General features: G+C 50.6%; 1 protein-coding gene across 2 annotated transcripts in view; it reads left to right on the top strand.

Annotated features, from left to right (window-relative positions):
- The window catches only part of TFRC (transferrin receptor), a 43,522-nt gene extending 29,650 nt beyond the window's left edge, over positions 1 to 13,872 (top strand). For both annotated transcript variants that reach the window (XM_015425282.1, XM_015425281.1), the window contains exons 15-19: positions 1,079 to 1,122; positions 2,289 to 2,370; positions 3,856 to 4,092; positions 9,754 to 9,894; positions 11,295 to 13,872. In XM_015425282.1, coding sequence (XP_015280768.1) covers positions 1,079 to 1,122; positions 2,289 to 2,370; positions 3,856 to 4,092; positions 9,754 to 9,894; positions 11,295 to 11,537 — 747 coding nt within the window. In that variant the 3' untranslated portion in view covers positions 11,538 to 13,872. The remainder of the gene's footprint in view (positions 1 to 1,078; positions 1,123 to 2,288; positions 2,371 to 3,855; positions 4,093 to 9,753; positions 9,895 to 11,294) is intronic.
- Positions 13,873 to 14,374: the final 502 nt, after the last annotated feature.

Genomic DNA, 14,374 nt, shown 5'->3' with positions numbered 1-14,374 from the left:
TCTGTGTTTGCTTGTGTGTGGTGGTATGTGTGGGGGGGGGGGGCTAAGAGGGTCAGAGTAGTATCTGTGAGACCTGGGCTTTGAGACCCACTCTTGCCATGGAAGCTGGCTGGGTGACCTTGGACAAGTGGCACACTCTCGGCCTAGCCTACCTCACAGGGTTGTTGTGAAGACAAGACAGAGGAAAGGAGGACGATGTAAACCGCTTTGGGTCCCCGTCAGGGTGGAAGGTGGGATATACACAAATCATACTATATGCGCCAGCTATGTACAGCCAGGGACCATTTCCTCCCGGAGCGCCCCGGAGCAGCGTTCCAGCAGTAAGGAGCCCAGGCCCCCGGCCCTTCCTGGCCTCACAGGGGGAAGAGTGGGGGGGGGGGGGGATTTAAATCCCTAGGTTTCCTGCCTGACCTCCTCCAGGTACCCCACAGCCGAGCCCTTTGTCGGGGTGTGTGGCCAGTGTTCCCTCTAAGCTGATTTAAGTGTGAGCTAGCTCACAGTTTTTTAGCCTCCAGCTCACACATTTTTGTCATAGCTCAGGAAGGATGGCTCCAGAGCAAACTAACTGATGCAGCAGCCATATCGCTCCCTCACAACTTTCATGCCAGTAGCTCACAGAGTAGAATATTTGCTCACAAGACTCCACAGGTTAGAGGGAGCCTTGGGTGTGGCATATGCAAATGAGCTCCTGCACCTCTTTTTCTAGGGAATGACCCCTGCATACTACCCAGTGGAGCTTTCTCAGGATATTCTGTGGCTTGGGCCGTTTTGTCCTCAGTTCCACGTTAACCGTTGTGCACACGAGACCAAGAGCTCACTGTGCACTTGAGGAGCAGTGTGCAGCGGCCTACAGGGGAGGGCAGTCTATAAATTTAATAAATAATAATTTGACCTTAGCAAATAGCGGGCTTGAGAGATCTTTGCACCTGAAAGCCACAAGAGTGCTTCTTGGCAAACCACATAGCCCTCTTTTTGGAATGGCACTAGAGGCATTTGTGTTCTGCCTGGGCTGAAAGAGCCTCTCCGTAGTCTTCCCAACCCCTGTGGTGACATCTGTATTGTATCCCCCCTCTTCTAGGTGAAGGAGCCACGTTTCCTTGGCAACACGCTGCCCAGTAAAGAGTAAGTATCGTGCCTTCTCTGTTCGGAAGGGCGGTCGTCTGTTGAGACGCTTTTGCTTTCCCTGTTAGGTAAAGGTCAAGGTTTCCCTTGCTCGAAAGCCAGTCGAATCCGACTCTAGGGTTGCGGTGCTCATCTCCGTTTCCAAGCCGAAGAGCCAGCGCTGTCCGAAAACGTTTCCCGTGGTCACGTGGCCGGCATGACTAAACACCAAGGTGCACGGAACGCTGTTCCCTTCCCACCAAAGTGGTCCCTATTTATCTACTTGCAATTTCTTGCTTTCGAACTGCTAGGTTGGCAGGAACTGGAACTAGAGACAGGAGCTCACCCCGTCTTGCGGCACCCGGGTCTTGAACTACTGAACTACTGACCTTCCACAGCCTGCAGTTCAGCGTCTTAACCACTTGAGCCACCGCAGCTCCTGCCCTGTTAGGGGAGGTTAATATTTAATCACAGCTTCGTGGTCAGGGTGAATGCTGCTCAGCTTGCGCCGGAGGTACAGGAGCAAGGCTTTTCTCTCCGTGGCCTTCCAGGCAGTGCACCTGCACCATAATATACATGAGAGCAGAGTTTGGGCCGTTGCTCCACCTATCCCACTCTGGCAGTGGTGCTCTGAAATCTCTGTTTTGGGACTCTTCCCAATCCAGCTGCAAGAGTTCCTTCACTACAACATCACTTAGTCATCCCAGGCCCCAGGGAGGCCAGGCTTGCGGCAACCAGGGCCAAGGCCTTTTCAGTGGCGGCTCCTACCTGGTGGAATGAGTTCCCGGAGGAGATCAGGGCCCTGCGGGACCTCTCACAGTTCCGCAGGGCCTGCAAGACGAAGCTCTTCCACCAGGCTTTTAATTAGGAGTTACCACCACCACCAATTATTTGGTGGTAACAATGGGGTGATGGGATGGGCCAGTATAAGATCTCGCTACAGTATTGCGATGGGGTCGGGGCTGTCTCAGCCCCACCTGCCTCCCAGGGTGTCTGTTGTGGGGAGGGGAAGGGAAAGGAGTTTGTAAGCCAATCTGAGATGCCTGCGGGTAGTGAAGGGTGGGGGTATAAATCCAATCTCCTCCTCTTCTTCAGAGCTCCAAATTAAACCTTGAGTGATTTTTGAGCGTCTGAGTCTTTTAAGATGCCCGGTATAGTAGTTGAAATGCGCTTGTGTGTTTCTGCAGGGTTCCCTTCCGCATGGACAACGCAGGCTTTCCCTTCCTGGCGTATTCGGGAATCCCGTCTGTTTCGTTCAGCTTCACTAATGTAAGCATTTTGAACAGGGCTCGTGCTCACCTGTCACTCTCCACCTGGTTCAAACCGTGACTACTCAGCTCCTGGAGGAGAACGTGCAAGCCAGGGCAGATCAATTTCCTTTTTTCCCTTTTGCCCAGGGGAGGTCACTGGTAACCACTCCTCCTTAATGGCTGTTAAGCAGAACAGGTCTCTGGTCCAAGACCCGCTTGTAGGTAGGCACAAGAAGCAGGTGTCGGAGTTCCGCAGCAGAAGGCAGGGCTTTAGACTATCGTGCAAGGTCACACCCACAAAGCTGCCCACAAAACGGGATAAAAGGAAGTCCTTCTTCACCCAAAGAGTGATGAACACATGGGATTCACTGCCACAGGAAGTGGTGGCGGCTACAAGCATGGACGGCTTTTCAAGAGGGAATTGGATAAGCATATGGAGCAGAGGTCCATCAGTGGCTATTAGCCACAAGGTATAGATAGGGGCTCTGGGGCAAGAATACAGAGCATCCCTTGCCCCAGACATAAGAACGTCAGAGAAGCCATGTTGGGTCATTCCAGTCACACAGTGGCCAAAACCCAGGTGCCATCAGGAGGTCCACCAGCGGGGGTCAGAACTCCAGAAGCCCTCCCACTGTTGCCCCCCAAGCACCAAAAGACAGAGCGTCATCCCCCCAGACATAAGAACATAAGAGAGAAGCCAATGTTGGATCAGGCCAGTGGTCCATCCAGTCCAACACTCTGTGTCACACAGTGGCCAGAAATACCAGGTGCCATCAGGAGGTCCAACAGTGGGGCCAGGACAGTAGAAGCCCTCCTGCTGTTGCCCCCCCCCCCCCCCCCCAGAAAAAAGAGAATCCCTTCGCCCCGACATTCAACCCTTAGTATCCCTTTTGAAATTGAAGTTTTGTAGTGTGGGAGATTCTACAGCCTTGTGCGCTCTAGTAATGTCAGAAAAATCCAGGAAAGCAGTCCCCCCGTCTCCGCCCCCCCCCCCGGGCACCAAGAATACAGTGAGTCAGTTGCCCCAGACGGAGAGTTCCTATCTCTACCTTGTGGCTAATAGCCACTGATGGCCCTCTGCTCCATATGCTTATCTAATTCCCTCTTAAAGCCATCCTTGCTTATAGCCGCCACCACCTCCAGTGGCAGTGAAGCCATTGTAAGGCTCTCGGTGTCTGTGTCGTGGGAGAAGAGCGTAAAGAGTTTCCAGGAGGGTGGACGTGCAGGGCTGGCACCGGTATTGCGGCTTCTCACGCCAGTTCCTTCAGGCGCTAACCTGGGCAAACGTGTGCTGGGGAGGGCAAATTGGAAGTTGAGGTGCTAGAGTCCGGCCCATATCTTCAGCCCCCTTTGAACCAGAGCCACAGTAGAAAAAAGGTGTGAAGGGCACGGGAGACCGGTTGGGTCGGGAGACCTGGCCACTTTGTGAATCCGCAACCGCATGGCGACCGTGCAGGTGAGCGTTGTCTAAAAGCCAGCTTCTAAGGCCGGTACTTCTTTCTAGGCGGGCGGCAGCGAATATCCCCACCTCGGCACCACCGAGGACACTCTGGACAAGCTGCTTATCTACTTAGGGTCAGGGGACCATCTGGATATCGCGGTCCGCGCAGCCACCGAGATCGCCGGCCGCATGGCACTCAGGATGACGCACGACCACGAATTGTACCTGGACTACAACAGCTATGACGACAAGCTGCTGGGTTTTGTGCGCAAGCTGCTGCCCTACAACAAGGATCTGCAGGTAAGCGGCAACCTGTTGGTTCGGCTGGAATAATTGGAGTGAAGAGCAAAACCAGCGTCCAGCGGCTCCTTAAAGACCAACACTATTTAGTCCTGAGTCGAGCGGCACCTTTGAGATCAACAAAGTTTTTATCCAAGGTGTAAGCTTTCAGGTGCAAAACACATGTCTTCAGTCAAAACTGGAATAAAATCTCAAAACCTAGTTACAGGGAAACTAGCTTTTGAGGCTTTCTTCCAGTTCTGTCTGAAGGAGTGCGTTTTGCACACGAAAGTTTACTGTTTGAACAAAGCCTTGTTGATCTCAAAGGTGTGCCGCTTGAGTCAAATTTTGCTCTGCTCTGCCGTTTATGACCAACACAGCTACCCTCCTGAATCAATATTTAGTCCTGAAGAAACCACTGGACTTCTGTTTTGCTCTCAGGTGGAACATGGAAGAGAGAGAGAGGATCACGCAAATGAATGGCTATAAATAGAACAAAAGTTACCGTGATCAATTTACTAATGTCCTTTCCAATACTATATCAATCTTTTATTCTTAATGTAATCACACTTAATACAGTCATCTCTCCCTTATATATAATTGAGTAAGACGCAGCGTAAGACTGAGCGGAGACAAAATGCGCTCCGTCAGCCATTGGCTGGCCAGCTGCCGCTCAAGGCTGCTGCCATGCCATTGGCTGGGAGGCAGGAGGCGAACGCTGCGTGCAAATGGTGTGGCGGCGATGCGCCCCTTGGCGCGACCAGATTTCCCTCCCTCCCCCACCCAGTTGGATCAGCCAGTTGGAGTCCGGCGGCGGCGGCAGCAATTCCTTCTCTCCCCCCCCCGGAGAATCTTTTGCAGGCCCCCCTGCCTCTCCCCCTTCTTACTTCCTTCCTTTCTCTCTTTCTCCCCCCCCCCCACTTTCTTCCTTTCTCTCTTTCTCCTTCCTTCCTCTCTCACTCTCTTTCTCTCGCCCCTTCCTTCCTTCCTTCCACCCACCCACCCTTTCTAGGCGCCCGTTGTCTCCATCCACAACGGGCTTTGCTCCCTAGTAGTCATATAAATATACAGAGCCTTTTTTGTTTTAAAGAGAGGTGCCGGAACTCTCAAGAGGGACACGAAGTTTTCAGTCTGTATCCATCTAGTATTTCTGAAACTTGGTGGGATGAGGAAAATCAGTGGGACACAGTGATTCCCGGTTATATATTATATCGGAAGGATAGGGGGGGAAGGGTTGGAGGTGGGGTAGCTCTGTATGTCAGAGAGGGTATAAAGTCTAGAAAGATTGAGAGGCTAAGTGAATTGGATTCGCTTCTGGAAGTTCTATGGGTTGAAATAGGGGGGCCAAAAGGAAACTTAACACTGGGAGTTTGTTATCGCCCACCAGATCAAAAGATAGAGGAGGATTATAAAATGATGAATGCCTTAAAGATAGCAACTAGACAAAAACACTGTGTAATAATAGGTGATTTTAACTACCCACACATTGATTGGGTCAATATGTGTTCTAGCCGGGAAAAAGAGATTGAGTTTCTAGACACTCTAAATGACTGTGCTATGGAGCAGATGGTCACGGAACCTACCAGGGGAGAGGCGATCCTTGATTTAGTCCTAAGTAACACTCAAGACCTGGTGAGAGATGTAAAAGTGATTGCACCGCTTGGAAACAGTGATCATAATGTTGTTGAGTTCATCATTTGTACAAATAGAGAATTGGCCAAAAAGACTCACACAACCATTTTTAACTTTAAAAGGGGTAATTTCTCTGATATGAGGGGACACGTGGGGAGGAAACTGAAAGGAAAAGTAGAAAGGGTCAAAACAATTGGGGAAGCTTGGGATCTATTTAAAACTACGATCCTAGAAGCTCAAAAAATATATATTCCGCAGGTTAGGAAAGGCACAAACAGGTATAGGAAAAAGCCTGCATGGTTAACAAACAGAGTAATGGAGGCTGTAAAAAGTAAAAAGAATTCCTTTAAGCAGTGGAAAGCTAGTCACAGTGAGGCTGATAAAACGGAACACAGGCTATGGCAAATAAAATGCAAGTCTGAGGTCAGGCAGGCAAAAAGGGAATATGAGGAGCATATAGCAAAAAACGTAAAAACCAACAATAAAACTTTCTTCAAATACATTAGAAACAGGAAACCAGCCAGGGAGGCAGTGGGGCCCTTGGACGACCAAGGGGTAAAAGGAGTATTGAAGGATGATAGGGAAATGGCTGAGAAGCTAAATGCATTTTTTGCCTCCGTCTTCACTGTGGAAGATGAGAAGTGCTTGCCCACTCCAGAACCACTGATTTCAGGAGGGGTGTTGGAAGACCTGAGTCAGATTGAGGTGATGAGAGAGGAGGTCCTAAAACTGATAGACAACTTAAAAACTGAAAAATCACCAGGCCCAGATGGCATACATCCGAGAGTTCTGAAAGAACTCAAATGTGAACTTGTAGATCTCCTGACAAAGATATGTAATCTTTCCTTAAAATCTGCCTCCATTCCTGAGGATTGGAAGGTAGCTAATGTCACTCCCATCTTTAAAAAGGGTTCCAGAGGAGATCCGGGAAATTACAGGCCAGTCAGTCTGACGTCGATACCGGGTAAATTGGTGGAAACCATTATTAAGGAAAGAATTAGTAGGCACATAGATGAACAAAACCTATTGAGGCAGACTCAGCACGGTTTCTGTAAGGGAAGATCTTGTCTCACTAACCTGTTAGTGTTCTTTGAGGGGGTGAACAAACATGTGGACAAGGGGGATCCAATAGATATTATTTACCTTGACTTCCAGAAAGCTTTTGATAAAGTTCCTCATCAAAGGCTCCTAAGTAAGCTCAAAAATCATGGGATAGAAGGACAAGTCCTTTTATGGATCAAAAACTGGCTAGTTCATAGAAAACAGAGAGTGAGTGTAGGTGGGCAATTTTCTCAGTGGAGGGTGGTAAGCAGTGGGGTACCGCAGGGATCAGTACTTGGTCCACTGCTTTTTAACTTGTTCATTAATGATTTGGAGATGGGAGTAAGCAGTGAAGTGGCTAAATTTGCGGATGATACAAAGTTGTTCAGGGTGGTGAAAACCAGTGAGGATTGTGAGGCACTCCAAGGGGATCTGTCAAGGATGGGCGAGTGGGCGTCAACATGGCAAATGGGGTTCAATGTGGCCAAGTGCAAGGTGATGCACATTGGAGCCAAAAATCCTAAATATAAATACACATTGATGGGGTCTGAACTGGCAGAGACTGAGCAAGAGAGAGATCTTGGAGTTGTAGTGGATAACTCACTGAAAATGTCGAGACAGTGTGTGACTGCAATAAAGAAGGCCAATGCTATGCTGGGGATTATTAGGAAGGGTATTGAAAACAGATCAGCCAATATAATAATGCCCCTATATAAATCAATGGTGAGACCTCATTTGGAATACTGTGTGCAGTTCTGGGCACCACACCTTAAAAAGGATATTATAGCTTTGGAAAAAGTGCAGAAAAGGGCAACTCGAATGATAAAAGGGTTGGAACACTTTCCCTATGAGGAAAGGTTAAAGCGCTTAGGGCTCTTTAGCTTGGAGAAAAGACGACTGAGGGGTGACATGATCGAGGTTTATAAGATTATGCATGGGAAAGAGCAGGTAGAGAAAGAGGTACTTTTCTCCCTTTCTCACAATACAAGAACTCGTGGGCACTCCATGAAACTGCAGAGCGGTCGGGTTAGAACGGATAAAAGGAAGTACTTCTTCACCCAAAGAGTGATTAACACTTGGAATTCACTGCCACAGGAAGTGGTGGGTGCTACAAGCATGGACGGCTTCAAAAGGGAATTAGATAAGCATATGGAGCAGAGGTCCATCAGTGGCTATTAGCCACAAGGTATAGCTAGGGGCTCTGGGGCAAGTGATGCTCTGTCTTCTTGGTGCTTGGGGGGGGGGTCAACAGTGGGAGGGCTTCTAATGTCCTGGCCCCACTGCTGGACCTCCTGATGGCACTGGTATTTCTGGCCACTGTGTGACACAGAGTGTTGGACTGGATGGGCCTTTGGCCTGATCCAACATTGGCGTCTCTTATGTTCTTATGTTCTAGTCCAGCCTCCCGTCTCACACAGTGGCCAACCAGTTCCTCTGGAAGGCCAGCCACAGGGCATGGAGGCCGAGGCCTTCCCCTGACGTTGCCTCCTGGCTCTGGGATACAGAGGCTTTTCGTGCCTCTGAATGTGGAGGTTCCCCTCAGCCACCAGGGCTAGTAACTGTTGATGGACTTGACTGCCTAGATCAAGCGTACTTAACGTAAGAACCACATAGCCATAAACATCAGATGTCTGAGAGCCGCAAGACATGAGCAAATACCACACACACGTTTTTATTGGGAAATATGCAATTTGCTTTTTATTAACATTAACTTAGACTCTGTGAAAGAGCCACATGCGACTCCCGAGCAGCAGTTTGGCCACCCCTGGCCTAGGTCCATCTCGAAATCAGGACACTGGCAACCAACTGAAAAAACCTTGCTGGGACTGACCAGTGGTCTCTCCGGGGCAGGATCTCGTTTCCCCACAGCGGCCAACCAGACGCTCTGGAAAGGCAGCTCCAAAGCAGATGTTTGGCAGGGTTGACATGTGGTCAGAGCCCTGCTGCTTCTAGAGCATTTCTCTGCATTGGGTGGTCACAACTAGAGATGTAAAATTTCCGGAAATTTTGAAGCTCGGAAAAAAACCCATTTTTTGTTGTTGTTTTCAGGGGAAAAAACGGAAATTTTCGGAAAAATTGAAAAAATGCTACATTAGCATTTCTTTTGTCTTTTCTAGATTGAAAGTCATTCTGTTACTTTAGGAACATAAAATATGACTATGGACATTTTTACTTGGCATGAAATTATCACAACTAGCATATTAAAAATATAGTGTATCCAAACAATTATTACAAACAGAATACCCACCCACATGCAAAAACAAAACTGAAACCTTTTTGTTTTCTTCTGACAATCACACCTCCTAAAGGAAGAAATGCATCTTGTGCTTGCATTGGAGAGTTCAGTTTGTAACCGAGGACTTGCTTGTCCGTCCACAGAAATTAGATCTATCTGACACCATACCTATTTTTTAGAAATGATTTGGAAAATATTTGAACACCTGGTCTTAAAATATTTTATCCATCAAGTTAAAATAAAATGTTCCATAATCATTTTTTTTTCTTTTTTCAATTTTTCGGAAAAAACCAAAAAGGCTTCAGGAAAAAAACAGGGGAAAAAAGTGTTTTCCCCGAATTTTTCCGGTTTTTTTCCGGGTCTTCACATCTCTAGCCACAACCGCTGTCTGCCGCTCATCACATGAAAGAGGCTCATACACAATAAGCTGCCTTACACTGAATCAGATCATTGGTCCATTAAGGTTGGCATTGTCCACTCAGACCGGCAGCCGCTCTCCAGGGTCTCGGGCGAAGGTCTTCCTCCTCACCTCCTGCCTGGGCCTTTTCTTAACGGGAGGTGCCAGGGATTGAACTGGGGACCTTCCGCACGCAAAGCGGATGCCCCGCCGCTGAGCCACGACATTGCTTCCACCTTGGCTTGCAAAAGTTGATGGTGACTTTGCTCCAAAGCGTGTCTGGTTGAACTGCACAGGAGACTGAAATCAGTGGAAGCTCTCCAGGTGCGTCTTAGTTTGCCACGGCGTCTGAGGTGCCGTTTTCTCTCTCGCACAGGGCATGGGGCTGCACCTCCGGTGGCTCCTGGTGGCCCGCGGGGACTTCAGCCGTGCTACGAATGCCCTGAAGACTGCTGTCCAAAACACTGACCTGTACAACAAGGTTGCCTGCCGAGCTTTGAACGACCGGATCATGAAAGTGAGTCCCCACAGAAAGGAGGTGGGACCCAAAATGTGTTTCTCCACTGGGATTCACTTGCCCTGCTCCCCATCCTCACATGTAAACACACGTAAAGCTGCCTTCTACCAAATCAGCCCCCCCCCCCCCGACCCATCAACTTCAGTATGGTCCACTCAGACTGGCAGCGGCTCTCCAGGGTCTCAGGCAGAGGTCTTGCTGAGGTCCTTTTTAACTGGAGATGCCAGGGACTGGACCTGGGACCCTTCTGCATGCCAGTCTGGTGTAGTGGTTAAGTGCGCGGACTCTAATCTGGGAGAACCGGGTTTGATTCCCCCACTCCTCCACATGCAGCTGCTGGTGTGACCTTGGGTCAGTCATGAGTTCTCTCAAGAGCAGTCCTCGAAAGAGCTCTCTCAGCCCCACCTACCTCCCAGGGTGCCTGTTGTGGGGAGAGGAAGGGAAAGGAGATTGTAAGCCGCTCTGAGACTCCGAGTGAAGGGTGGAGTATAAATCCAATCTCCTCTTCTTCTACTGAATCAGATCCCCCTTGATCCATCATGTTCAGTATTGTCTACTCAGACTGGCAGCGGCTCTCCAGGGTCTCAGGCGGAGGTCTTTCCCATCATCTGCCTGGTCCTTTGGACTGGAGATGCCGGGGACTGAACCTGGGACTTTCTGCGTGCCAGGCAGAGGCTCTGCCACTGAGCCACAGCCCCTCTTTACAGCTCTCCGGGGTCTCAGGCGGAGGTCTTTCCCATTATGTCCTGCCTGGTCCTTTGGATTGGAGATGCCGGGGATTAAAGCTGGGACCTTCTGCATGCCAGGCAGAGGCTCTTCCACTGAGCCACAGCCCCTCCCTACAGCTCTCCAGGGTCTCAGGCTGAGGTCTTTCCCATCACCTCCTGCCTGGTCCTTTTAACTGGAGATGCCAGGGACTGAACCTGGGACCTCCTGGGACTTTCTGCGTGCCAGGCAGAGGCTCTTCCACTGAGCCACAGCCCCTCCCTACAGCTCTCCAGGGTCTCAGGTGGAGGTCTTTCCCGTCACCTTCTGCCTGGTCCTTTTAACTGGAGATGCCGGGGACTGAACCTGGGACCTCCTGCATGCCAGGCAGAGGCTCTTCCACTGAGCCACAGTCCACCCCCCCCCTCCTTCCAGTGCAGTGCTGAACAGAACTTCATGAGAACAAGCCAACCCCCCAAAACCCTGTTACAGCCACAGCTTAAGCCAAAATCAGCCAACTTTCTCCATCCTCTCTCAACTAGCATAGTCTTTCCAGGCAAACGTCCGGGCCCCCAAACACGCAGGGTGCCGATTGACCTTTTGCCGATGACCCGTGTTGTCTTCTCCCGGGGCTTCCTAGCGGCCCCCGCCCGGCTCCGGCACGGTTGTGACCCCGGTGTCCCTTTGCTCTCCAGGTGGAGTACCACTTCCTCTCCCCGTACGTCTCCCCAAAGGAAACGCCCCTCCGGCACATCTTCTTCGGCTCCGCCCCCCACACGCTCCAAGGCCTGCTGGACCACCTGAGCCTCCTGAAGACCAACAGGAGCTCCGTCGACGAAGACCTGCTGAGGAACCAGCTGGCCCTGGCGACGTGGACGATCCAGGGGGCCGCCAACGCGCTCGCGGGGGACATCTGGGACATCGACAATGAGTTCTGAGAACGCCACGCGCTCGGTCCCGAAGTACCACGACGGGGAGCCCCCCCTCCCCCGCCTCGGGCCCCCACTTCCCCCAAAGCACAGAACAAATTCCTCTTAGCCCCCCCTAGAATGACTTTTAAAAGAAGCCCAGATTAAAACGTAGAGCAGCTCAGAATGACTTGAAATGAGACCCCGCCCACCCCAGCTCCCGCTCAAGGCGCTGTCCTTAGTTGGGGTCCGGCGAGAGGTCGATCTTGACTTTTATCAGCGCCTCCGTCGAGTGGGCAGGGGCAGAATTGGCAGATCTCTAAGCGGCCCCTCCCGCGGTGTTGTTAACACGAGCGAAGAACAATATTGAAAGTTACTTTGCAGCTTGCGAAAGCAGAAGGTGACCCCGAAGCGCCTGGGAAGAGCCGGTCCGTGGCCTGGGTCGAAGGGGTCTTCCCGATCTCTCCCCACAGGCTGCCGCGGGCCCCCTCTTGCCATCGGCCTGGTCCAGTCACCCTTCTGCTTTCCCAAGGAACAAGGGAACGCCCTGGAAGGGGCTTCCCTCCCAATGTCCTCACACTGACACTGACGGTGCCTCCAGCGGGGGGGCCCGTCTCGCACTAGTTCAAAAGCTCACTGGGTATCCCGTCTCCCCTTTTTGGCAAGCCTTTGAGTTGTGCTCCGTCCCTCGTCTGCGGAGTCCTCCCTGCCAGCCTAAGTCCGACCGTTTGCCGGGGAGACACCGAGGTATTTATTCGTTATTTATTTATCAGTGGCAGTGTTCACTATAAATGGTGTTTTTGTTCTTTCTACTGAAGATAATTATCGGAAGCAGTGACTTCCATAATTATGACAGTTATACTGTCGTTTTTTATAAAGCAGCATCTGCTAGTACAATCCGCCGTGGTACTGGAACTTTCGCCCTCTGCGGCCTGCGGCGGCCTCAATTGGGAACCCGAGACTGGAGACTACTTTTTTGAGGGAGCAGCAAGAGAAGTGAGCGGGGGCGTTTTCATCCATCAAATGATGGGGAAAGAGGAGCAAGAACTGAAATGCAGATTCTTTCCACCCAATGAAGGTGTCAAATGTCTTGCTTCCCATGGGGCTAGGGCTGACGTCCGCCGCTGCAGGCTTGTGTCAATCTTGGGCTTGAACCAAAAAATAAAAAAATGGCAGCTTCTATGTAAAACTTCCAGTACCGCGGTGTACCACGAGAACCTAGGTCACATTATCGGGTGCAGTGCCTCCCATAATGTTCAAGAACAAGGTAGTTTTTGCCTACCACAATGTTATATCGGAGGCAATGGCCTCCATATGGCGCACGAAGGGGTGTCTTAATTATCGGGGACAGCGTTTCCCATAATTTTTCCTTAAATGCTCGCTGCGCACACCACCCGCGGAGCATGATCGTTAGTATCTAACATGTGTATATTTGAACTTCTGCGATTGTCTCTTCTCTTGTCTGGAATGGCCTCACGCCGGCTGCCTTTCTTGGGCGGCTGGTTAATCCCGCCCACGGTACAGAGTCCAAGATGGCGAGGGACCACAGTCGGTTGCTTGCCACTGCTATGGCCGAGGATACGTTCCGGCACGTGAGAGAACCGGTGGGCTTCTGTTGACTGTTGAGTAAATGTTGTGCTTTGTGCTTGTTGCTTTGCGAAGCTGCCGGGTTTGAATCGGTAGAGTTGGTGTCGACTTTAGAATTCCTTGGGCTGAAATAGGGGGTCTGAACGAGAAATGGTCGCATCGAGAGTCTGGATGGAGAAATGTTAAACCTGGCTCCATGATCCCAAACGAGAGCCGTTTCCCAGTCCTCTCGCCTCACCTCCGGCAAAACTCAGTCCCCACTTGGGAACACACTTTCCAAAGGCTCCCTTTTAAACTGAAACAAAGGCAGTGTCTTTCTCCACAAAGGCGGCTTCTTTCGCATCGATTTGAAGGCACTCTACTTTTTAACGAAGGCCATCCGGACACGAGTACCATATTGTGCCGCGCTGGAGAAATCGAGGCGCGCAGGGCAGCTGGATTGTTTGTTCAACCTGTCTAAAATTAAGCTGACCCATTCAAGCTACCCTCTAAGCGCAAGAATTCGGTTTAGGCACAGCCCCCGTGCATTTCAAAGCTTGTGTGTGTGTGTGAGTGAAAAGATCTAGCTTAGCACTGTTTCCCTCTGCATGATTTTCCTCTCTGTTTCATTAAGTGAATCACCTCTTTGGCACGGATCTTCATGCATGCTCTTCTGTAGTGTTGCATTGCACGTGATTCGTACGGGTAATAATGCACTAGACATAGTAGCTGCAGTGTGTGGACAGAATATGATGTACCTGACCCATACAAATCTGCGGTTTGTGTATTTTTGCGCCGCTGTGCTCGGACTCCATCTGGAACTGGGACTGTCCACTTGGTGGAATGGCTGGTCTGAGAACCTGAAAGACGTGATTGTCCGTAATAAAAGAGAACAAGAAATAAAGACCCCCACTGCTTCTGAAGTCTTACTGCTGGTCGCGTTGTTTATCTGCCGCAGTTCTCTTCTGCCACTCTGGGAGGGGGCGGGCTTGGGGTGTTGAACAAGATGTCACCGTTGGTAAAGAGTAGAAGCATAGAGCTGGAAGGGACCCCGAGGGTCCTCTAGTCCATCCCCTTGCACAATGCAGGGAAGTCACCGCTTCTAACCCCCTGCCCCTGGTGTGACTCCTGCTCTGTGCCCCAGAGGAAGCCAAAAAACCTCCAGGATCCCTAGGTCAATCCAGCCTGGAGGAAAAATTCCTTCCTTCCTGACCCCAAAGTGGCAATCAGCATGTCCCTGGACCGCAAGAAATAAGCACGGATGCAACCCTTCCTGTCCATCTCACAATCTGTCTAAATTC

This window comes from Gekko japonicus, unplaced genomic scaffold (genome assembly GCF_001447785.1).
Source record: "Gekko japonicus isolate JY-2015 unplaced genomic scaffold, Gekko_japonicus_V1.1 scaffold2, whole genome shotgun sequence".
NCBI classification, from domain to species: Eukaryota; Metazoa; Chordata; class Lepidosauria; order Squamata; family Gekkonidae; genus Gekko; species Gekko japonicus.
This window is presented reverse-complemented; position numbering and strand designations above follow the sequence as displayed.